A 19,951-nucleotide genomic window follows, 5' to 3' on the forward strand; every position below is an offset into this window, starting at 1 on the left:
AGGAGTTCATCATCACCAAATCAGCATTACATGAAATGTTGTCTTCTTGAAAAAGAAGAATATGAACAATAAAATGGCAATACATATCAATCAACAAAAACCTAAAAAACAAAATAAATAAACAAACAGAACAGAAACAGACTCATAGATACTGAAACATTTTGTTGGTTGCCAGATGGGAGGGGGATTCAGGGAATGTGTTAAAAAAATTAAAAGATTAATAAGTAAAAATTGGTAATTACCAAATAGTTATGGGGATATACAGTACAGCATAGGGAATACATATAGTATAATAATCCATATAATAAAGAGTTAATATGCAAATTGACCATCACACCCTAGCACAAGATGGCCATCCCCATGTGGTCACAAGATGGCTGCCACAAGATGGCTGGCAGGGGAGGTCAGTTGTGGGCAATCAGGCCAGCAGGGGAGGGTAGTTGGGGGATACTAAGCCTGCAGGGGAGGGTAGTTGGTGGAAACCAGGCCTTTCAGGGAGGGCAGTTGGGGGCAACCAGGACTGCATGGAGGCAATTGGGGGGGGGGAGGTCTGCAAGGGAGAACAGTTTGGGGGGGGGGGCACCAGGCCAGCAAGGGAGAGCAGTTAGGGGTGACCAGGCTGGCAGGGGAGGGCAGTTAGGGGAGACCAGTCCTGCAGGGGAGGGTAATTAGGGGCAACCAGGCTGGGGAGGGCAGTTGGGGGTGACCAGACCAGCAGGGGAGGGCAGTTGGGGGGCAACCAGGTCAGCAGGGGAGGGCAGTTGGGGGCAACCGGGCTGGCAGGGGAGCAGTTAGGTGTCTATTAGGCTGGGAGGGGATTGGTTAGGGGGTGATCAGGTTAGCAGGCAGAAGCGATTAGGAGCAATCAGGTAGTTGGACATACCCCGAGGGGTCCCAGATTGGAGAGGGTACAGGTTGGGCTGAGGCACATTCCTCCCCACCAATACATGAATTTCATGCACTGGGCCTCTAGTATATGAATATTGATTAAAAGTTCTCTGACCATAAAGCTTTAAGTGTGAAACATCTCTTCTGTATTTAGTTATCATTATTAAAGTACTATTGGCAAACAATTGATAAAAGCAATACAAACATGTCGCAACATTTGTAAAATAATTACTTAACGGTAAATCTTTTAGTTTGGAAATGCACTGCACCTCTCAGTGGAATGGATGACACTTTTCCCCAGTTATTTCATACTAGAGGCCTGGTGCACAAAAATTTGTGCACTCGGGGGGTCCCTCAGCCCAGCCTATTCCCTCTTGCAGTGTGGGACCCCTTGGAGGATGTCCACCCCAGTGGGGACCCTCACCCCATGGAGGTTTGGCAAGCCTGGATGAGGGGTTGATGGCTGTTTTCAGGCTGTCCACACCCCCTTTAGGGTGGGGGGTCCCCACTAGGGTGCCTGGCCAGTCTGGGTGAGGGGCCGAGGGCCGTTTTCAGGTTGGCCAAGCACCCTGGCGACATAGGCTCCCAGCCTCTCCTTTTTTTCTTTTTTATTCTGGGATTTATTTACCTTCTATAATTGAAACTTTGTTGCCTTTAGTGGAGGCCTGTGGAAAGCTTGGCTTCCTCCATCGCCAGGGGCAACCCACTCCTGCTCGCTCCAGCTCTGTGGATGCTGGCCGCCATCTTGGTTGGGTTAATTTGCATATATTCGCTCTGATTGGCTGGTGGGCATGGCTTAAGGCATAGCAAAAGTACGGTCAATTTGCATGTTTGTCTTTTAGTAGTATAGGATATGCATGCTTCTTTGTTAGAATGAGACAGTGCTCAGATCAATTATATTCCTATTTTTGCTTCAATCAGTACAGGCACTGACAAACCTTGTTCACATAAATAAATAAATAGAAATAGAAACAATTTTGTTATGGCAGTTCCACTCAACTCCTTGTATTCCTTCCAAGATAAATGCCAAAAAACCACATAGCAATGCATCATTAATTTTTAAGTAACTATTAATAGATATATCTCCCTTCTTTTTTTTTTTTTTCTTTTTTTTTTAAAAAGTAGTGTAAATTGCTTGACTTAAAATATGATTGATTAGTCAGCCTTGGAGACATTAGATCTCACAATATCAAAAAAGGCTTTACTAAGACCTATCAAATGACTATATAAATCTCTTACTCTTTTGCTTGAGAGGCTGAAAGGTATCTCATTTAATCCAATATATCTAAACTTTTTGAAATAAAAATAAATATTGTGAAGGTTGGTAAGCTTTTGTCAATATGATTTGAAACTTTTATTTATTTATTTTTTATTTTTTATTTTTTTAAAATATATTTTATTGATTTTTTTTACAGAGAGGAAGGGAGAGGGATAGAGAGTTAGAAACATCGATGGGAGAGAAACATCGACCAGCTGCCTCTTGCACACCCCACACTGGGGATGTGCCCGCAACCAAGGTACATGCCTTTGACATGGAATCGAACCTGGGACCTTTCAGTCCTCAGGCCAACGCTCTATCCACTGAGCCAAACCAGTCAGGGCTGATTTGAAACTTTTAAAGTGCAACATTCTATATAGGGAGAAGTAGCTAACTCAATGTATCATCATTAGCTGTCATTATTATACTTGGACAGTCTTGTTTCATCTACTTCCTTCCTTCCTGTATTGATTATTTAAAAGCCAATCCAGATGTCATTTCATATCTAAACTTTTTAGCTATAACTTTAAAGCAGTAGGACTCTTCCTTTTATTAATATCACATTCAAAACAATAAATACCTAATAGTAAATATCCAGACAAGGTTAACAGGACATCCCTAGACCTTAAATGCTTGTCACTTTGCCTAAATGACAGCGTGGGTGGGTGGGTGGGAGGACAGATGTCTGCCTAGTTTCTGTGGAAATGGAAGTCTGCTTTTGTGAGGAAATCCTAAACTTGTTTTCCCTCAGGCCACAGCCAGGGTAACCTGAGGGCAGGGTATTTGACAGAAGTAAGAGGGAGGCCAGAGCCATAGAATGTCTCAAACATCATGCCTGCCTTGAATTCAACATTAACTGGCATCTAGAATTACCCATAAGAAAGAATCTTGATGCCTGGGGCGGCACATGGTGGATGGGGAGATGCGTTTGATCCCGTCCAGGCCAGTGGCTAGCTTTCATGCTGAGCCCAGCCCTGTGATGGAGACAGAGAGCTAATTGATCACAGATGCTCTTTCTTCTGGGTCTTTTCCTTTTTCATTCTTCTCCTCTTCCTCCTCAAAAGGCATTTATTACTCTCAGTCATCTCAAGCTAAAATAAAATACCATAGACTGGGTGGTAAACAACCAACATTTATTTCTCACTGTTCTGGAGGCTGGAAGGTCTAAGATCAAGGTGCTGGCAGATTTGGTGTCTGGGAAGAGCCTGCTTCCTGGTTATTGTGTCCTCATCTGGTGGAGAGAGAGCTCCACTCCCTTCTTCTTCTTCTTCTTCTTCTTCTTCTTCTTCTTCTTCTTCTTCTGGCACTAATCCCATCACGTGGGGGCTCCAACCTCCTGCCCTCATCTAGCGCTAATCACCTCCCAAAGGCCCCAGTTCCAGATGCCATCATATTGGGGACTAGGGTTTCAGCATGTAAGTTTGGGGGATACTAACATTCTGTCCATAGCAATTATATATTATCTTCTCATGTGGTCTGACAAGTGGAAGAGAAAAATTTAACTCTAGGACAGTAATGGCGAAACTTTTGAGCTCGGCGTGTCAGCATTTTGAAAAACCCTAACTTAACTCTGGTGCCATGTCATATATAGAAATGTTTTGATATTTGCAACCATAGTAAAAAAAAGACATATTTTTGGTATTTATTTTATATATTTAAATGCCATTTAACAAAGACAAATCAACAAAAAAAATGAGTTCGAGTGTTACCTCTGATACGCGTGTCATAGGTTTGCCATCACTGCTCTAGGATCATCCTCACTGAGGCTGGTCCAGGTGGGCAAATCTGGCTGTGGGAAAAGTGCTACTGAGAACAGCATACTCTGTCAACCTGCATTTGAGTCCAAACTGGGTGCTCAGACTATGACCAAGACCTGCCAGGTGGCCATAGGAACATGGAATAGGAGGAACATCCTGGTGGATGACACACCCTCCACCTTTAAGGCAAATCCCAAAACTAAGCAAAGTACAAGGACATTGAAGACCGCTACCTGCTCTCAGCCCCAGGGCCCCACGTGTTGATGCTGGTGACACAGCTGGGGCGCTTCACTGTCCAGGACACGGTGGAAGTGAGGAGGGTGATGGAGATCTTTAGGGCAGGGTCCATGAGACAGGTGGAAGTCCTCGTCACCCAAAAGGAACACTTGGGGACTTACCCCCGGGGAGGCTGGGAAGCACTCTGGGAGAAGAGCATAGGTATTACCTGGCCAGGGAGCAAGCTCACATTGAAAGGCGCAGGCGAGACCTGAAGGAGACCTGAAGTCACTGGGTGTCCAAGGTGCTCCTCAGTGTAAAAACGTGGAGTCCTTTTGCATTATGAGCTTTGTGTTTGTCCAGTTGAGTACAGCTTATTTCTCATTATTATTTTACTTATCATCTGACATCATCTTTAATTCTATGTGCCATCTGAATGTCAAAGCATTTCCCATGTGTCACCTCATGAATTCATGGTTCTGCCTGTCCCCAGTTCAGAAATTAACTCTCATGGTCTGTAGAGGACATGCTTTGGTGTCTATGAGTTCTTATTCCTTCTTTTTTATGGACGTCTGGTTTGGTTCAGGCCTTCACCTGTTCCAAAAGAACCATGGGCCTCAGGAGACAGTGACAACAGCTGAGCTGCAGGGACACCTGATGGGTATGACTGCAATCCCGTGCTCTTTGCCAGTGAGTAGTTCAGGAATGGGCCCGAGACGTGATGCTTGGAACTCCAGCCACCATCCAACTACCAGCCTGAGGGTGATGGCAACATCTCAAAGCAGAGCAGAGTTGGAACAAACCTGAGGATTCAGAGTCAACCAGGCCTGGAGGTAGAGGCATCAAGGCTGGCACCCTGATCCAAAGTCCTTACCCTCCCCTGCTCAGCCTGCTCTACCTTGAGGGCACAGGGCAGTGAAGGGAGCCACATGTAGGGGGGTGGCCCAAGATAGAAAGCTGATTCCCTCCTCAGTATTGCCATCAGTGACCATATTTTGTTGATTCCAGCAACTCCTCAGTGCCTCCTATTTGATTCTTCATTCATTTTGTTATGTCTCAGACCCTGATCCCTGACATGGAATTCTTTCCTTCTAAATGTTCTCTTGCCCCCAGGTTTACACTCCTACAATCCAGCCACCACATTGCTGCCTCATGATCTTCCTAAAATATTGTCTGCTAATCTGCTCTGACATGCAGACAATATCTAATGACTCTCTGTTCTCTGCTGCCAGCCCTCGAGTCCTGAGGGTGATGCACAGACCCTGGCCCAACCCCTCCCCTTGCTGTACCCTCCCCTGGGGCTGATTTTCATTCACCCTTTGTCCGGGGCCTCCCTCAGCCCAAAGTGTCTCAGTGGGTTCCCAGAAGCCCCAGCACCACCCATCTAGGGAGCCCCTGCTGAGCCCATGTGCTCTCCCTTTGGCCAATGTCTGACCTCCAAATCCTTTCTCTCACACCCCATTTTCCTGCAACTCCATCGTCTATCACATAGTTGCTTTTGGAAGCAGGAACCTTGCATTATTTCTCTTACATTCCTGGGGCGGAGCAGAGAAGCTGACACTCAGATTTGTGAAATAAAAGTCTGTGCAGCTGGACTGAATTAAGTCCAGGAAGGGGGAGACCTAGGCAGATTGGACAGTTTGGGGACCGTGTTGTGGAGGTGATCCCTGGTCAGAGAACGCAAGTTCCTTAGGGTGGACAGGGTTTGAAGAGCTTGTACAGAACCCTCCCTGTGGGGGTTTGGAGTCAGTAATGTGCTACAGGTGGTCAGATCAAGGCGACACCTCAGTTGCCAGTAGAGGTTTGGAGAATGACAGCTGCGTGGCACTTTTGATTTCCCAAGACCCATCCCTGACTTAATCATTTTCCCATCCAGTCACAGGCTGCCTGGGACAACTGCAGGTCTCCAGTACAGGGTACAAATGGGCAGAGAACGGGGGACAGCCACAAAAGAAGGAGAGGGTGGGGCAGCGGCCACATGGGGACTTCATCTGGCTTCCCATTTCCACTAACTTCATGACCTCTGCCCAGATGTCGCCCTAATGCCTGCCCTCTTCTCTTTGCTGCCGTGGAGGTGGTGAACACCCCTCCTTCCTCGAGTTTCCAGACATGATGTACTGACTTTGGGGCTAACGAGGCTCCTTCACAACACAGCTCCACCAACAATGGGAATTTATTGAAAAAGCGGGTGGGACCACATTGGCCTGGTGCCAGTTTTACAGTCTTTCAGCTAAGAAGGAAGGGCTTTTAGGTATTTAAAAAGTTAAAGAAATAAAAAGAAGATTGTTTCATCACCACATAAGAAAGCCAGTGAAATTCAAATTTCAGCGTTCATAAAGTTTTATGGAATTCAACCTCACACATCACTTACATCTTGTCCATCCACCATTTCCTTTGTAAGTGACTGAGATCGTGTCGTCCGCTGAGGCTAATCCACTATCTGGCTCTGTTCTATGAAACCCCAGTTCCTTTTTCCCCCCCAGACACTGTCTCTTCTTTCCCCAAGGCCTCTCCCCATCCCACCTCTGTGACCATTTTCTATACTCCTCACATGTCTATGTTTCCTCCCACCTTCCTCCCCAGCCCCGCATGCCTCCAAAATTCCCCCCAGAACATCCTCTGTCAGGTGGGGGTGGTGATGGGTGTCATCCCTTACTGCCTATGATGAAATCAGAGCATATTTCTGAATATTATAAGGAATTCTACACCCAGCTTCTAATGTAATATACTTCTTCCCTCAATGTGTAATATCACAGTCCTCTCATCTTCCTTCCCTTAAAACCCTCCCAAAGATTCCAGGATTGTATCTAGCTAAGTTATTATTAACCTCCATGATTTTTAACAAAACAAAAAAGAAATAGTTTTTTCTTTGGATTTATTTATCCAGAAACACTAGGAGAACATGAATGACATGTCTAATGCAAGGAAGAGAAATGAAAACTAAATCTAAGCAAAAAAGCAAATAAGGTTCTTACAAACATAAACAGAGATGGTGAGTCTTGAAAAAAAGAAGCCAATTGAAGAAGTCAGCTGAAAATGCTCAGTGTCCTTGAGTCATACACAAGTTAATTAAAAGGGCAACAAAAATCAGAAGGCATATCACAAGTATAGCAGATAACCCAGTGTTAGAAATCATACAGTTTCTGACTCTGAGGAGCACCTTGGACACCCAGTGACGCTTTTGCTCTTCAAAATGTGCTTTCACCTTGGCCAGGTAACACCTGTACTCTTCTTGAGTGATGTCATCCCTGCCTTTATTGAGCTCCAGTATATCCAAGTAGAGGTCGTTTGTGTAGTAGGGGTCCTTGTGGTTCCTCTCCAGGCTCTCGACCACAGCCATCAGCTGCTCCAGCTGCTCCCTCTGCTCCTCCTCAGTGGCCCGGTTGTTGAAGCCACAGTACCTCCTCCCACACTCCTGGATCAGGCTCCTCAGGCTGTGGTTGTCTGTGTTGACTACATAGTCATATAAGGACCCATCCCCTAAGTCCTCCTTGTGGGTGAAGATGACCACCACATGTCTCATGGCTCCAATCCCAAAGACCTCCTTCACCCTCCTCACTGCCACCATGTCCTGGGCAGTGAAGCGCCCTAGCTGTGTCACTAGCAGGAACACGTGGGGTCCTGGGGCTGAGAGCAGGTAGCAGTCCGCGATGTCCTTGTACATCTCTTGATCCTTGGCCTTTGCCTCAAAGATGGAGGGCGTGTCAACCACCCAGATGTTCCTCCCATTCCATGTGCCTGTGGCCACCTGGCATCTCCTGGTCACGGTCTGGGCCCCCAGTTTGGACTCAAACTTGGTCTGGCAGAGGATGCTGTTTCCAGTGGCACTTTTCCCGCAGCCGGATTTGCCCACAAGGATCAGCCTTAGTGAAGATGGTGATGCAATTTGGTTATCTTCTCTACTGCCTGAAAAAGAAATATTGTGTGTCTTACTAAGCCAGTGTTGCTTCAGATTTTTTGGTCATGGACCCTTGTAGCATCTCATTAAATCTGTGGACCTCCCTCCCAGGAAACTGTCATATCTAAATACATACACAAATTTGCTGACAACTGAATGAGGTTCCTGGGTCATAGAAAGTCTACATAGGAAGCTCACGTTGGACCCATAGCCAAGAGTAAGAACTGCTACACTGACAAGGATGCTCCAACCCTTTAGCGAAACCAGGGAAGATATAGTTTTTCTGTTAGTAAGGGGGTCCCTGTGTTTTTCCAGGGTTGGTGTCTAGGCCAGTTTAGTGCTAAATAAAGGTGAGATTAGAAGGAGGCAGAGGATGAGAACTCACACCTGGCAAAATATTACCACCTCTTTTTCACCCACAAATTCCCAGGCACACATGTGTAGAAGTGCTCAACACATGTATCTAAATCCTGGGATGAAAGGGAGTCTCAGATGTGACCTTCCAATAAGGACAAGCTGAGGTCCCTGGGCCTCTGCTCTTTGGGTGGGGAGTTGGATGCTTGAAATTGAGACAACAGAAAGGTCTTAGATAATGTCAAAGGCAAAGCCTGGGAGATGACTCAGGATGGGTGGCTGAAGAGGCATGGAAGTTAAGACCATTAGTAGTACATGTGATAGAAAGGTCACCTACTTGGTTGATTGAATTACAGAGAGTTAACAAAAGTGATGCTGGGGAGGGAGACACTGAGCCAAGAGCTAAAACCTTCAAGGGATGAAGGAAGATGAGAACTGGAGATGTTCTAGAGTTCTTCTGAGCTCAAATGGATTCCACATTCACTGTAGGCTTCTAAAATCTATTATTTTATTCCTATTCTATGTTGGTTGTTGCTTTTCTGCAGTGTCTGGGATGTTTTTGTAGCAAACATGATTACTAAATCTCTCTGGAAAACTTTTCCATTTCTTTAGCTCAGAGCAGACAAGGAAAGAGAAAATTTATTCACAATTCAGTTCAAAATCCTGCAACTTCTGACTTGAAGTTTCATGTCCACATTTCCCACAGTTCATGTGCATGGAGAGCATTGTACTGGGGGGTCAGGTGTGTGTGTGATGATGATTGGGAAGGTAAAGAAAAAAATGAGTATTATATTTTTCTTATTCAGTTTACAATCACTGGGTTTCTGTCACTGTGTTTGACATGAGGGACTGGTGCCTTTTAAGAACTTGGAGGATTTCTTACCTTTAGCCTTATTTCCATGTTTGCTCGTCTTAGGTCCTTCCATTCTCTTCTAAATAAAAACAGTAAAAGAATGAAAAGCAAGTGTTTGATACCCTTATAATTAACCCAGTTTTAAATAACTGAAAAGGAACAAAGGGAAAGCCAAATATTATTATAGTCATTTGTGCAACTTTGCCAGGAAGCTGTAGTTTAACGTATGCCCAGTAAAGTTTGGGTGACAGAGGGAAGGTACTTGCTTGTCAGTCACAACTGGGAACAGGTCATTGGGCAGAGTAGGTGTGGCCACTGCAAGCACTGGGAGATCTGAGATACTTAATCTCCTAATCAAAAGTGTTAGCTCCAATACCTCCTCCTAGAGCTTGACTCCTGGCCTGGGGACTCTCAGGCTCCTGATCTCTTGCATTTGCCACATGCAATGACCCACACAATGGGCTGATAGACTGCAAATACCCTGATGCTGTGCCGGCCCCAAGTCCACCAAGGAAAAGAAACTTTGGACACTGACTTTGCTTGCAGCTCTACTGATTCCTCAGCTGCTTCTCTTCCAGGACTGCATGGAAGGCAATGGGATTGAAACCCAGGATATAATTCCATGCAAACAAACAAACAAACAAACAAAAACAGTCATCCTCTTGTGTGAGTCTCAGAAAATTCTTTTTGCACATCTTATCCTCCCTCTGAGGCCTCTGGAAATGCTTATTCCAGCAGTGCCCCATGAACCCCACTACCATTAGCAAAGGAGAAAAACAATCCATGCAATTGTCTGATAAGATTCCACTTAGGAGTTGGTAAGGCCTGAGGGCACCTCCAGTTCAGACACCTAATGCGAATTCTCCAAAGAGGAGCCATTTTCATTGTTAATTTTCTAACTCACATTATACTTGCAAACATCAATAAATAACTTTCAGCAAACCAGTTGATGCTAACACATTGCACTGTTCTCACAATGCTTGGTGGCTTTTTTTTTGTTTTGTTTAGTTTTGTTACTTAGCTTACAGGGAAATAGCAAATGTTTAAAAGCAATCAGTTGCTTAAGTCCCTCCAACTGGAAAAGGCATAAAGTGAAAAAAGCATTCTTCATGGAATGAGGAGGGGAACATTATCTTATTTTATGTTTTGGATTCATAGCAGGCAAACTTTCTGGAAAAAGTACTCTCTCATGTCAGTCCTTGAAGGGCTCATGTCCCAGATCCAACCTTCCCCTGGGAAGGTGCACTGTACTTTTACTCTTGGACATCGCATACCCATGTGACAGAAAGAGTGCCGGGGACTGGAAATTCTCACTACTTCAAACAAGCCAATGTTATTTGCAGGAAGGGTGTTTAATCAACTGTTTTTCCTGGCTGGCTCTGAGGTCCTTGTCTCCCAGTGATCACCATTTTGTGTCTCAGTAGATTTAAACAGAAATTGGCACAACCATTGGTATGAACTGGCATAAATGTTTCCTTCAAATGAGGCATAATATTGTGCCACTCATCTTGGTGTTAGAAAAGGCAAGTATGTCACATACAGCTATACCTAAGATGAGGTTGTATTTACTTATTCAGTTTTAAATATTATGTGCTTATGAAACATATTTTTAAGTGAAGAAATACACAGTTACAAAACCAAAACCTACAATTTACAATGAACAAATGTAAGTATTTTGGAATTTTTACTGAAGCTTTTCTGTTTGATTAAAAAGCTAACACATTACACATAGAATTTCATTTATGTTTTTTTGACTCCCCAGTCTCTTTCACCCTCCCTCTGCCTTTCAGAGGCAACCAATATTCTGAGGTTTTTATGTATCATTTCATGTATGTACTTATAGTTATATATACACATGTATCTATAGGTTATGCAAAAACATTTTAAACTTTTACATAAATGACATTATTTGTGTAACATTTTATCCAATAATATTTTTAAAAAGAAGGTCCAGGTACTTTTTAAAATAATATTTTTATTGATTTCAGAGAGAGGAAGGGAGAGATAGGGAGACTGAAACATCAATGATGAGAGAGAATCATTGACTGGCTGCCTCCTGCTTGCTCCCGAATGGTGATCAAGCCTGCAACACCCAGCATGTGCCCTTGAGTGGATTTCAAACCTGGGACCCTTCAGTCCAATGCTCTAGCCATTGAGACAAACCAAACGGGGCGAGGTACTTTTTTAATATGTGTTTTTATTTAAGGGAGAGAGAGAGAGAGAGAGAGAGAGATAAATTGATGTGAGAGAGAAACATTGATCAGCTGCCTCCCGAACATGCCCCAACCAGAGATTGAACCCAGGTATGTGCCCTGACTGGGAATTGAACCTTCAACCTTTAGGTGAATGGGAAAATGCTCAACAAACTGAGCCACTTTATTAACAAACATTTGAGCTATCTCACATACATGCTTGCTGCAAAATAATCCCCACTAACTACATATCTCTGTGCAACAATTGACCTGGGATAGACAGCTCCCACCTGACTAGATATTGTCAGTATGACTCAAGAGCACCATGCAAATTCTCACTGACACCAGCCCTGTGTGACAAGTCCCCAAATCTGCACTTGCACTTGGCGATGTTCCACTTTTAATATTTTTTTTATCACCCTTATGGGCATACATAAGGGTCTTCATCCATTTACACTTGCATTTTACTGGTTACCACTGAATTAAAAAAGGGTGTTTGTAGTCTGTTTGCTATTCAGGTTGCTTCTGTCATATAGAAAGAATGCTTGAATGTTTTTCTATTCACTTAGTGATTTTTTGGGCCTCCTTAGGAAAACCACCCATTTTCACATCATCAGATGTGAACCTTCCTTCCTTCCTTTCCTCCTTTCTTTTTCCCTTTCCTCCCCCTTCTGCCCTCGCTCTCATAAGCCCAAAGAAGAGCATTTCCTCACCGCTGTGGCAAAGACGATGATAGTCGTGACCATGTTGATCATGAACTTCATCATTGTAATAATCCTTTGTGTGGCCACTTATAACTTTCTAAGTTCTTTCCTGTCAATTATTTATTCTTCTCCTAAATTAATATAGGTTTAAAATTTTGATTAAAGTATTAGGAAACTGAGCAACAAATGACCGGCCCAAGGTCACACAATTGTCTTGTAGCTAAAACTGAAAAGCAGCTCCTTTTGCCAGCCAATTCTCCTTGGTTGCACAGGAGGAAAGAAGATTAATTCAAATAAATCCAGTCTCTTGGACCCCACATACAATGTGGTTGTTCATGGTCAGGACATAAACTGAGGCTGACAAGCTGGAAGCCTTCCCCCTAACCCACAGAGACATTTGTATTGTAAAATCCACGCTTTTCCAAGAAAAAATTATTTGAAGAGAAAACTGAAGGGGGCAGGAGCTGCTTTGAATTGAAGCATTTCAGTGTCAACCAATCTGGTGTTTTACTGACTTGATTATCAGTGTGAAAGAAATGGATCAGCGTGCCTGACACAGAAAGTCAATCAAACTCAGGTAACATTAGCCAAGCGGCAGGGTGGTCATTCTCCTGGACTGTCTTCTGAATGTGTCAGGCGGCAGAGGAGACGTGTGCCCACAGGGGAATGGGCTTTTAGGCAGAAATTATGAAATAACAAAGTGTCCTGGGAGAGTGACAAAGGATATTGATGTAGATGCTAAAACGAGTCACAGACAAAATATTAACAGGACTGAATAAAGCCTAGGAGAAGACTGTGGGAAGCATGCTGACCTGCAGGAATCAGGTGCAGGTCAATCTCAGAGCAGGCAAAGGTGTCAGAGGAGGCAAGAATGGGAGCCATTCATCAGTGTCTCCTTCACTCATCTGCTACAGTCCCCACATTTCCTGGCATTATATTTCCCTTGTTTTGTAGTTTAGTTCTTGTGATTTCTGGATACATCTGTCACATAAGGTTTAGCAGACAGAGGAATTGTCCTTGTGCCTGAATATGAGTCTGTTCATCATGCAGCTGGGTCCTACGTCATGTCAGAGGAAAGGTGTGTGTTATTGGGGGAGAATGGAGTGGTTTCCAGAAAGACAGTCATGAGACAATGTGTACTCAGGGGTCTTCTGTGGAGCAGGTACACAGTGGGGCAAGGTTAAGAAGTTGAGAGAAACTGAGAAGCATACCCCCTGCCCCCAAGCGGGGCACCTGGGGAGGCTCAGTTTTCTCATCCATCAAGTGGAATGAGAATATTCCTGTAGCTGTATGAAACCTTGTGAGACTCCAAGAGGATCCAATAGGCAGTAGGCAATTAGCTGGAAAGCTCCAAGTGCTGTGGAATGTGCTGGGTTGTGGGCTCAGGGCAAGTGGTTCCCAGGTCTGTTTCCCCCACTATACACCCGGTGTTGCCCCCAAACCACCCTCATAGTCCCATCTCACTCAAAGGTGAGCCCAGAAGTAGGGTAACCTGTGTGAGGTCACAGGAGCAATGAGTGGCTCTGACTAGGCTGTGGGATCTCAGACTCCCAGGGTGTCGGTACCCTCCCCTGCCTCCCCTTACCTGGTGGGGTGCAGCCAGCGGGTGCTGGGTGGCCTGGGGAAGGTACTGGGTGGCCTGGAGAAGTATGAGCTCTTGCAGGCAGTGGACTCAGAGGAAGCCAGGCAGATGCAGTTAAACTAGAGTGGTCTGGAGGTTGAATGTTCCAGGCACAGCTGCTGGGAATGAAGAAGAAAGGCGTGGGGCCCCGGCAGCCAGGAGCAGGTCCTCCAGATGGGTGGAAACTGCTGTAAACAGGACCCAGCAACCAGTGAGGGGCCACGTGCTTGTCCCCTTATGGGACGCTTCCTGTCAGAGCCTGCCAGCTGCTAGGCACCTCCCATTTCCTTTTTATGATTTGTTAAAATAAGCAATATATGGAGGAAGAGGCTATGCAGGCAGTGACTGACCTTCCTCCTCCATCAGAAACAGCCCTTGACACAGGAGTTCCCATGGGGCACACCCTCCGCAACACTCTCCTCAGCACCCTTCCCAGGAACACCTGCCTAGCCCTGCTCCCCATGCCCTTCTCCAGGCTCTGCTTCTAGAATGTTCCTGCTCACTATGTACAGACAGGCACCGCTGGTCCACAGTGGGCCTAGAAGACCAACTCTACGGACATGACTTTGATGGGCTCCCCAGCCACAGGTGCTGGCTGCCCCCTCTCTGCCATTGGACAGAGCAGCCCGTGGGGCTCATAAGGACTGGAGTGTTATGTATGGGCAACCGGGAGCAGGGCTGTCATTCCTCTATTTGTCAACTGACCACACATTTAAGGCTGGAGCAGTGAACACAGAACATTACCTTACAAAGATAGATGGAGAACACAATATGGGCTTAGGCTCCCACATTCTGTTGGTCAATTCCAATATTTTATTTGGAATATTTGCAAATCAAGGAAGCTCTTCTTATAGGTGCTGTTTTATACTGATTATTAAACAAGAAATTGATTTATAGCACTAAGGATTTACACAGGTGAGGTCATAGTGCCTAACCTGTACTCAGGGGGGAAATGTCCTTTAAGGCACAGCCTGAAAGAACACTGTACTAGCTGGAATGGTGGATTGCAGCTGTTTTATAAGAAGATGCCTGTGCTAGAAAGTTCAGACAATGGTCAGAAGTCCATAACTAGGAGCCTGGTATATAGAGGGGTATGGGAAGGTCAATGTCACCATTCATTTTCCACACACTTGGTGATTTTACATGCCAGGAGCTGTGTTATCTCATGGGTACAAAGATGGAAAGGTCAGAATCAAAGTATCTGAAAAAGAAAATCACTAAAGAAATGCTACTGACCATGAGGAGAAACTGTTAAGCCTCTCTAAGAATATATGCTTGAAATTATTGGGAGCACAGTGTGAGAATCAGATTGTGGATGTCATATGACATTTAGTTCCCCTCTTTGTAGTTTATATAAACACCTGCCATCATTATTATAATAATACTAGTGGTCCGGTGCATGAAATTCGTGCACTGGGGTTCCCTCAGCCCATCCCACAGCCTCTCCAATCAGGGACCCCTTGGGGGATGTCCGAGTGGTTTAGACCCGATTTGTGGAGATCAGATATCCCTGTCAGAATCTGGGACTGCTGGCTTCTAACCATTCACCTGCCTGCCTGCCTGATAGCCTCTAACTGCCTATGCCTGCCTACCTGTTCACCCTAGCTGCCCTCCCTGCCAGCCTGATCTCCCCCCCAACTGCCTCTGCCTGCTGGCCTGAGTGGCCCTAACTGCCTCTGCCTCAGCCCTCACCACCATGGCTTTGTCTGAAAGGAAGTTGGACGTCTGGAAGTAGGCCAGTTGATCCAGTCTGATTAGCATATTAATTTTTTATTAGTATAGATAGATTATATAGGATAGAAATGCTTAAGTGTGTGTTTTGGGGGAATCCTTTTTCAGCAGGTGGAGTTGCTCTTGGCAGACAAAAATGCATAATCCTTATATCTGGACTGATAGTCAACCATATGCACTATGCTGCCAAAGTAGTCATTAAAAAATTGAACCGCTTTCTTACACCTTACACCAAACAGCTGTTGCCCTTAAAACCCCTCCCCAGCCCCCACCTTAGCTTCTGCCTTCGTAGTTCACCCAGATTTGGTTCTGATTGGTCAGTTTCTATGCCAGTTAGCATCTAAGCTCCACCTCCTTGGTCGCCATTGGCTCCTGGCACTTCACCCAGATTTGGTTCTGATTGGTCGGTTTCTATGTCAGTCAGCATCTGTGGGCCTATCACTGGGCCTGGTCAAAGAAGTGGGACTGATCAGCAGCCCCCAGGTGGCCCAGAGAGAAAGAGGCACAGCTGCTGGTGAACCCTAAGTGAAAGAGAAGCAACGGCTGATCAACACCTGCCATAGAGGCTGTGGATCAGACCCTGCCTCTCTCTCTGCAAGCCTTTCTCTGGGCCTGATCCACAGCCCCCTTGGAAGTCAGTGTTGGGTCTCTTCACCGCTTGGGATGTAGTCCCAAACACTTGGGATGTAGTCTACAAACACCAATATGTAGACTTCTGGTGTTTGGTTGAGCATTGGTTGCTACAGATGTTACGAATCCTGGCTCTTTATATATAGAGATTTTTCACAGTAATAATCATGAAGCATCCAAACTTGACTTGTCTTCCTAAAACAACTGACAAACAACTGGGAATTTCATGTCACTCTTCGTGCAATTGCCATCCCTTGATGGTAGCTGTCTGAGAACTTTCTATCAGTAAACAAATGCCGAAATATTGAAAAACTTAACAATTTAAACAGAGAGGGACTGTGGTTATCTTTGTATTGTCAAGTGTACTGAAAAGACATGAGCTCTCCAGAGCTAAAGTTCTGATAAACTTAGTTCTGTAGCTGTTGATTATTTGGAGACTTTAAAAATCCTATTTTGCCAAGATGTTTCTTCACAATAGAATTTGATCTCTGGGGCCCATGTACATTTTTAGACCTAACATAGAATCTTAGTCACATGAGACTGAAACAGGAACATTTAGTGAGGTACAATTCAAAATGCTCTTGGAATTCCGTTAATTCAACATAACCATGTTCATTCTCAACTCCATCATAAAATGTCTTAATTTAAAAAAATATCAAATATTTTAAACCATGCCATTTCTTTTTGGACTTGATCAAAATAATTTATTTTGTCTTAGTATAATGATGTAACCATAGTATCAAAGAATTAAGTAATGATATTCAAGGACATATATGTAGTAGAAAATGAGTAAACAGGTGAGTAGAGAGCAGTTTACAGTGGATAGAAAGCTTGGACTGTTGAAAATACCCAGTAAGAAAAATAAGTTCTAATTCTGATTTTGTCCTTAGGAAATTGCTTAACTCAGTAGGTAATTTTCCTGTTCAAATCAAAGGAAGTTAATGATAATTATCCCTTATATCTCATGAGGTTGTTTTCATCATAAAATATTAAGAATTGTCCGTCCCCAACATGTTGGCTCCTCCCTGGGCCCCTCAGGTTGTCAAAGGAACCCTTCCCATGTGTGGAGGCCCTGCATGGACTGGCGTAACTGCCTATGATGTTAAAAGCAGGAATTAACAATGGACATATTTCTAGCCATTCTTCACAGAGCCCCTCACTGCAGCCCACCCTAACCCAGCAACCTACCTTGAGCCTCCCGGGGCCGTTAACCCCATTTGATCTTAAAGCCAGGCACATAGTCCCATCCTCTGTTTGGCTGGTATGACGACAATGATTTAATTTAAAATGTTCGGTCACATTCAGAAATAGAAATAAAGAAATCTTTCTTTCTTTCTTTCTTTCTTTCTTTCTTTCTTTCTTTCTTTCATTCTTTCTTCCTTTCTTTCTTTCTTTCTTTCTTTTCAGATAGTGGAAGGGAGGGGGAGAGACAGGGAAACATCAGTGTGAAAGAGACACATTGATCGTACATGCCCTGACCAGGGCCTGGGATCAAGTCTGTAACTGAGGTATGTGACCTCGACCATTGCAGATTCCATCCCCGGCCTCCCCTTAGGGCACATGCAGGAGGCAATCAATGGATGTCTCTCTCTCACATCAATGTTTCTCTCTCCCTCTCTCTTCTCTCTCTCTCTCTCTCTCTCTCTCTCTCTCTCTCTCTCTTTCTTTCTTCTCTTTCTTTCTTGGTTTCAAATCCTAAGGATGTCATCTAGTTCTCCAATGATCTGGACTGAAGAAATTTCATGGGCTGACCCATACCCTGTCAAACCTGATGGTATGCCCACACCAGCCTCACCTTGGTGCTCTGCAGCTTCTGCCAAAGCACCAGTCACTCACTCGCATCTCCAAGAGCAGACAGGGGCTCATTTTTTCTTTTGCATAAGAACCCAGATAGGAGATATTTCATGTGATTTTCCCCAAATCCTACTTCATTTTGGAGAGACATGAACCATAATGCATGCCAGAAAATTGGAAACAATGTTACTTTCAATATTGTTTCATCTATCTTTTTGGTAGTAAATCATTGTAGTAGTAAATAAACAAATGTATCAGAAGTCAACATTGTCATGCATGACCCTGACATTTCTATCATGGACGAGAATAAAAATCTATAAGGATTACAAAGGGAAATACCTACCCTTTGTAAGACCTGAAAAAAATACTAAGATGGGCCAGTCTCTGTGTGGCCTCAATGTTTGTGTCCTCTCAATAGTCAAAGGTTGGAAACCTAATGCCAAAGGGGATGGCATTAGGAGGTTCCTCATGGCTGAGATCAGTGCAGGAAATGGATTAATGGCAAAGAGAAAACAATTGTGACTCTGGAAGCAAGGATTCAGGATCTAGAGAAGGGGCTGTGAATAAATGGATATACTAGACAAGAAATATAACTTTAGAATACATGCGGGGGCCAGATGGAAGCTCACTCTCTAGTAGAGTGGCTCCCTGAATCTCCAGACCCATAGCCTTTTTATTTATTGGAATACACATTTGCTCTTTAGCAAAGAAAACAGACATATTAAAGGTAAAGTTTGGTAAACAATAAAAGGATTATCAGGTTAGGGTATTTCCTTCAGCCATTCAGCCAGCAATAGGTAATATGCAGATTTTCAGTCCTTGCTGAAATATCAAAGTCCATTAGCCTTCTAAGGACTTCTCGAATTTGTATGTTAATTACTGCTTGATCTTTGCCTGCTGCAAGTACCCTTGTAAAGAGGCCCTAGAGAGCTGTCCCTTCCACTGAGGACACAAATGAAAGTTGTCATTCCCCAGGAGAGCCCTCACCGGAACCTAACTATGCAGCAACCTGATCCTGGACTTCTAACCTGCAGACTGGAAGATGCATTTCTGTTTTTTATAAGCCACCTAGACCATGGCATTTCCTTTCTTTCATTTCTTTCTATCTGCCCTAATGGAAGAAGACAGTGTCTAAATTTATAAAAAATTCTAAAAGTAAAAATGATTGCTTTCTCTTTGCCATGAATCCATTTTCTACTAAAATCTACCAACAATTTTACTATTTTTCAAGAGAGAAAAGATGCATGAAGACTACTAAAACACTTTAGGACATTTTAAAGTTAGACAAATTTATTTTAAAACCATGCACCTCTGGCCAAAGGGAGACTTGAAAACTTAAGTGGACTTTGGGCCTTTGCAAAGTTGATAGTGTTCAGTTTTCTGTGTCGTTAAATTTCTGTCTGAAGTCACAGGATTCTTTGGCAGGAAGTTTTAGTTTCTGCTCAGCTGCAGGTTCTTCTCTGGCCAGGTTACCTGCATTTTTAGACCTGTCCTGTGGGTTCTGGCTTCCGTGTGAGCCTGGCAAGCAGCATGCTGAACAGGACTAGGCTACCTAGTACCCTAGTCTCTGGCACTCCACACTGGGCCTGTCAGGCTCTGGGCTACCAGGTGCTGCTGCTCCATGGGGCACAGGAAGCCTCAGATCTCACTGCAGATCTGACATTTGAAAAGGAATGAGAAGAAGTAGCTGGGTTGGACAAAGAGATCCCAGGTTTGACAAAGCCTGTGTCTGTGCAGTAGAAGGTTCTGGGGCAAAGACTGACCCTTAGCCACGTCCTGCTTGGACAGATGCTGGGAGCTCTGCTGAGCTGGGCCTGGGAAGGGCATGGCTTCTGCTCAAAAGCTAAGGTGGGTTCTGACAGTGTCACAGCTGGAGGCTGTCAGCTAACTGTGCAGAAAACCAAATTTTCTTTTCTTCTTTTAATTTTTTACACTGTACATTAGATTCTTAGAAGGACACAAACTACTGAAAGTGACTCAAGAAGAAATAAAATCTGAATATACCTATAACAAATAAAGAGGTTATATTAAAAAAACAACAACAAACTACTACCA

The 19,951-nt window shown here is 44.2% G+C and overlaps 1 protein-coding gene across 1 annotated transcript; it reads right to left on the reverse strand.

Moving 5' to 3' along the window:
• Window positions 1-6,993: 6,993 nt before the first annotated feature.
• Window positions 6,994-13,984, reverse strand: LOC102774771 (GTPase IMAP family member 5). The gene is made up of 3 exons (XM_006761187.2): window positions 13,706-13,984; window positions 9,255-9,303; window positions 6,994-8,025 (listed from the first exon to the last, which is right to left on the reverse strand). The coding sequence occupies exons 2-3, from the start codon at window positions 9,295-9,297 to the stop codon at window positions 7,160-7,162; spliced, it is 909 nt and encodes a 302-aa protein (XP_006761250.1). The 5' UTR covers window positions 9,298-9,303; window positions 13,706-13,984; the 3' UTR covers window positions 6,994-7,159.
• Between the last annotated feature and the right edge of the window lie 5,967 nt (window positions 13,985-19,951).

The sequence above is a fragment of the Myotis davidii genome, unplaced genomic scaffold (assembly GCF_000327345.1).
Source record: "Myotis davidii unplaced genomic scaffold, ASM32734v1 scaffold1298, whole genome shotgun sequence".
Taxonomy (NCBI): domain Eukaryota; kingdom Metazoa; phylum Chordata; class Mammalia; order Chiroptera; family Vespertilionidae; genus Myotis; species Myotis davidii.

What these genes read in the sequence shown, in the direction of transcription:
- LOC102774771 (XM_006761187.2), bottom strand. Translation starts at nt 9,297, where the DNA reads ATGGAAGGACCTAAGACGAGCAAACATGGAAATAAGGCTAAAG. An exon ending in ACATGGAAATAAGGCTAAAG is followed by an intron (nt 8,026 to 9,254) that starts GTAAGAAATCCT and finishes TTTCTTTTTCAG; the next exon opens with GCAGTAGAGAAGATAACCAA.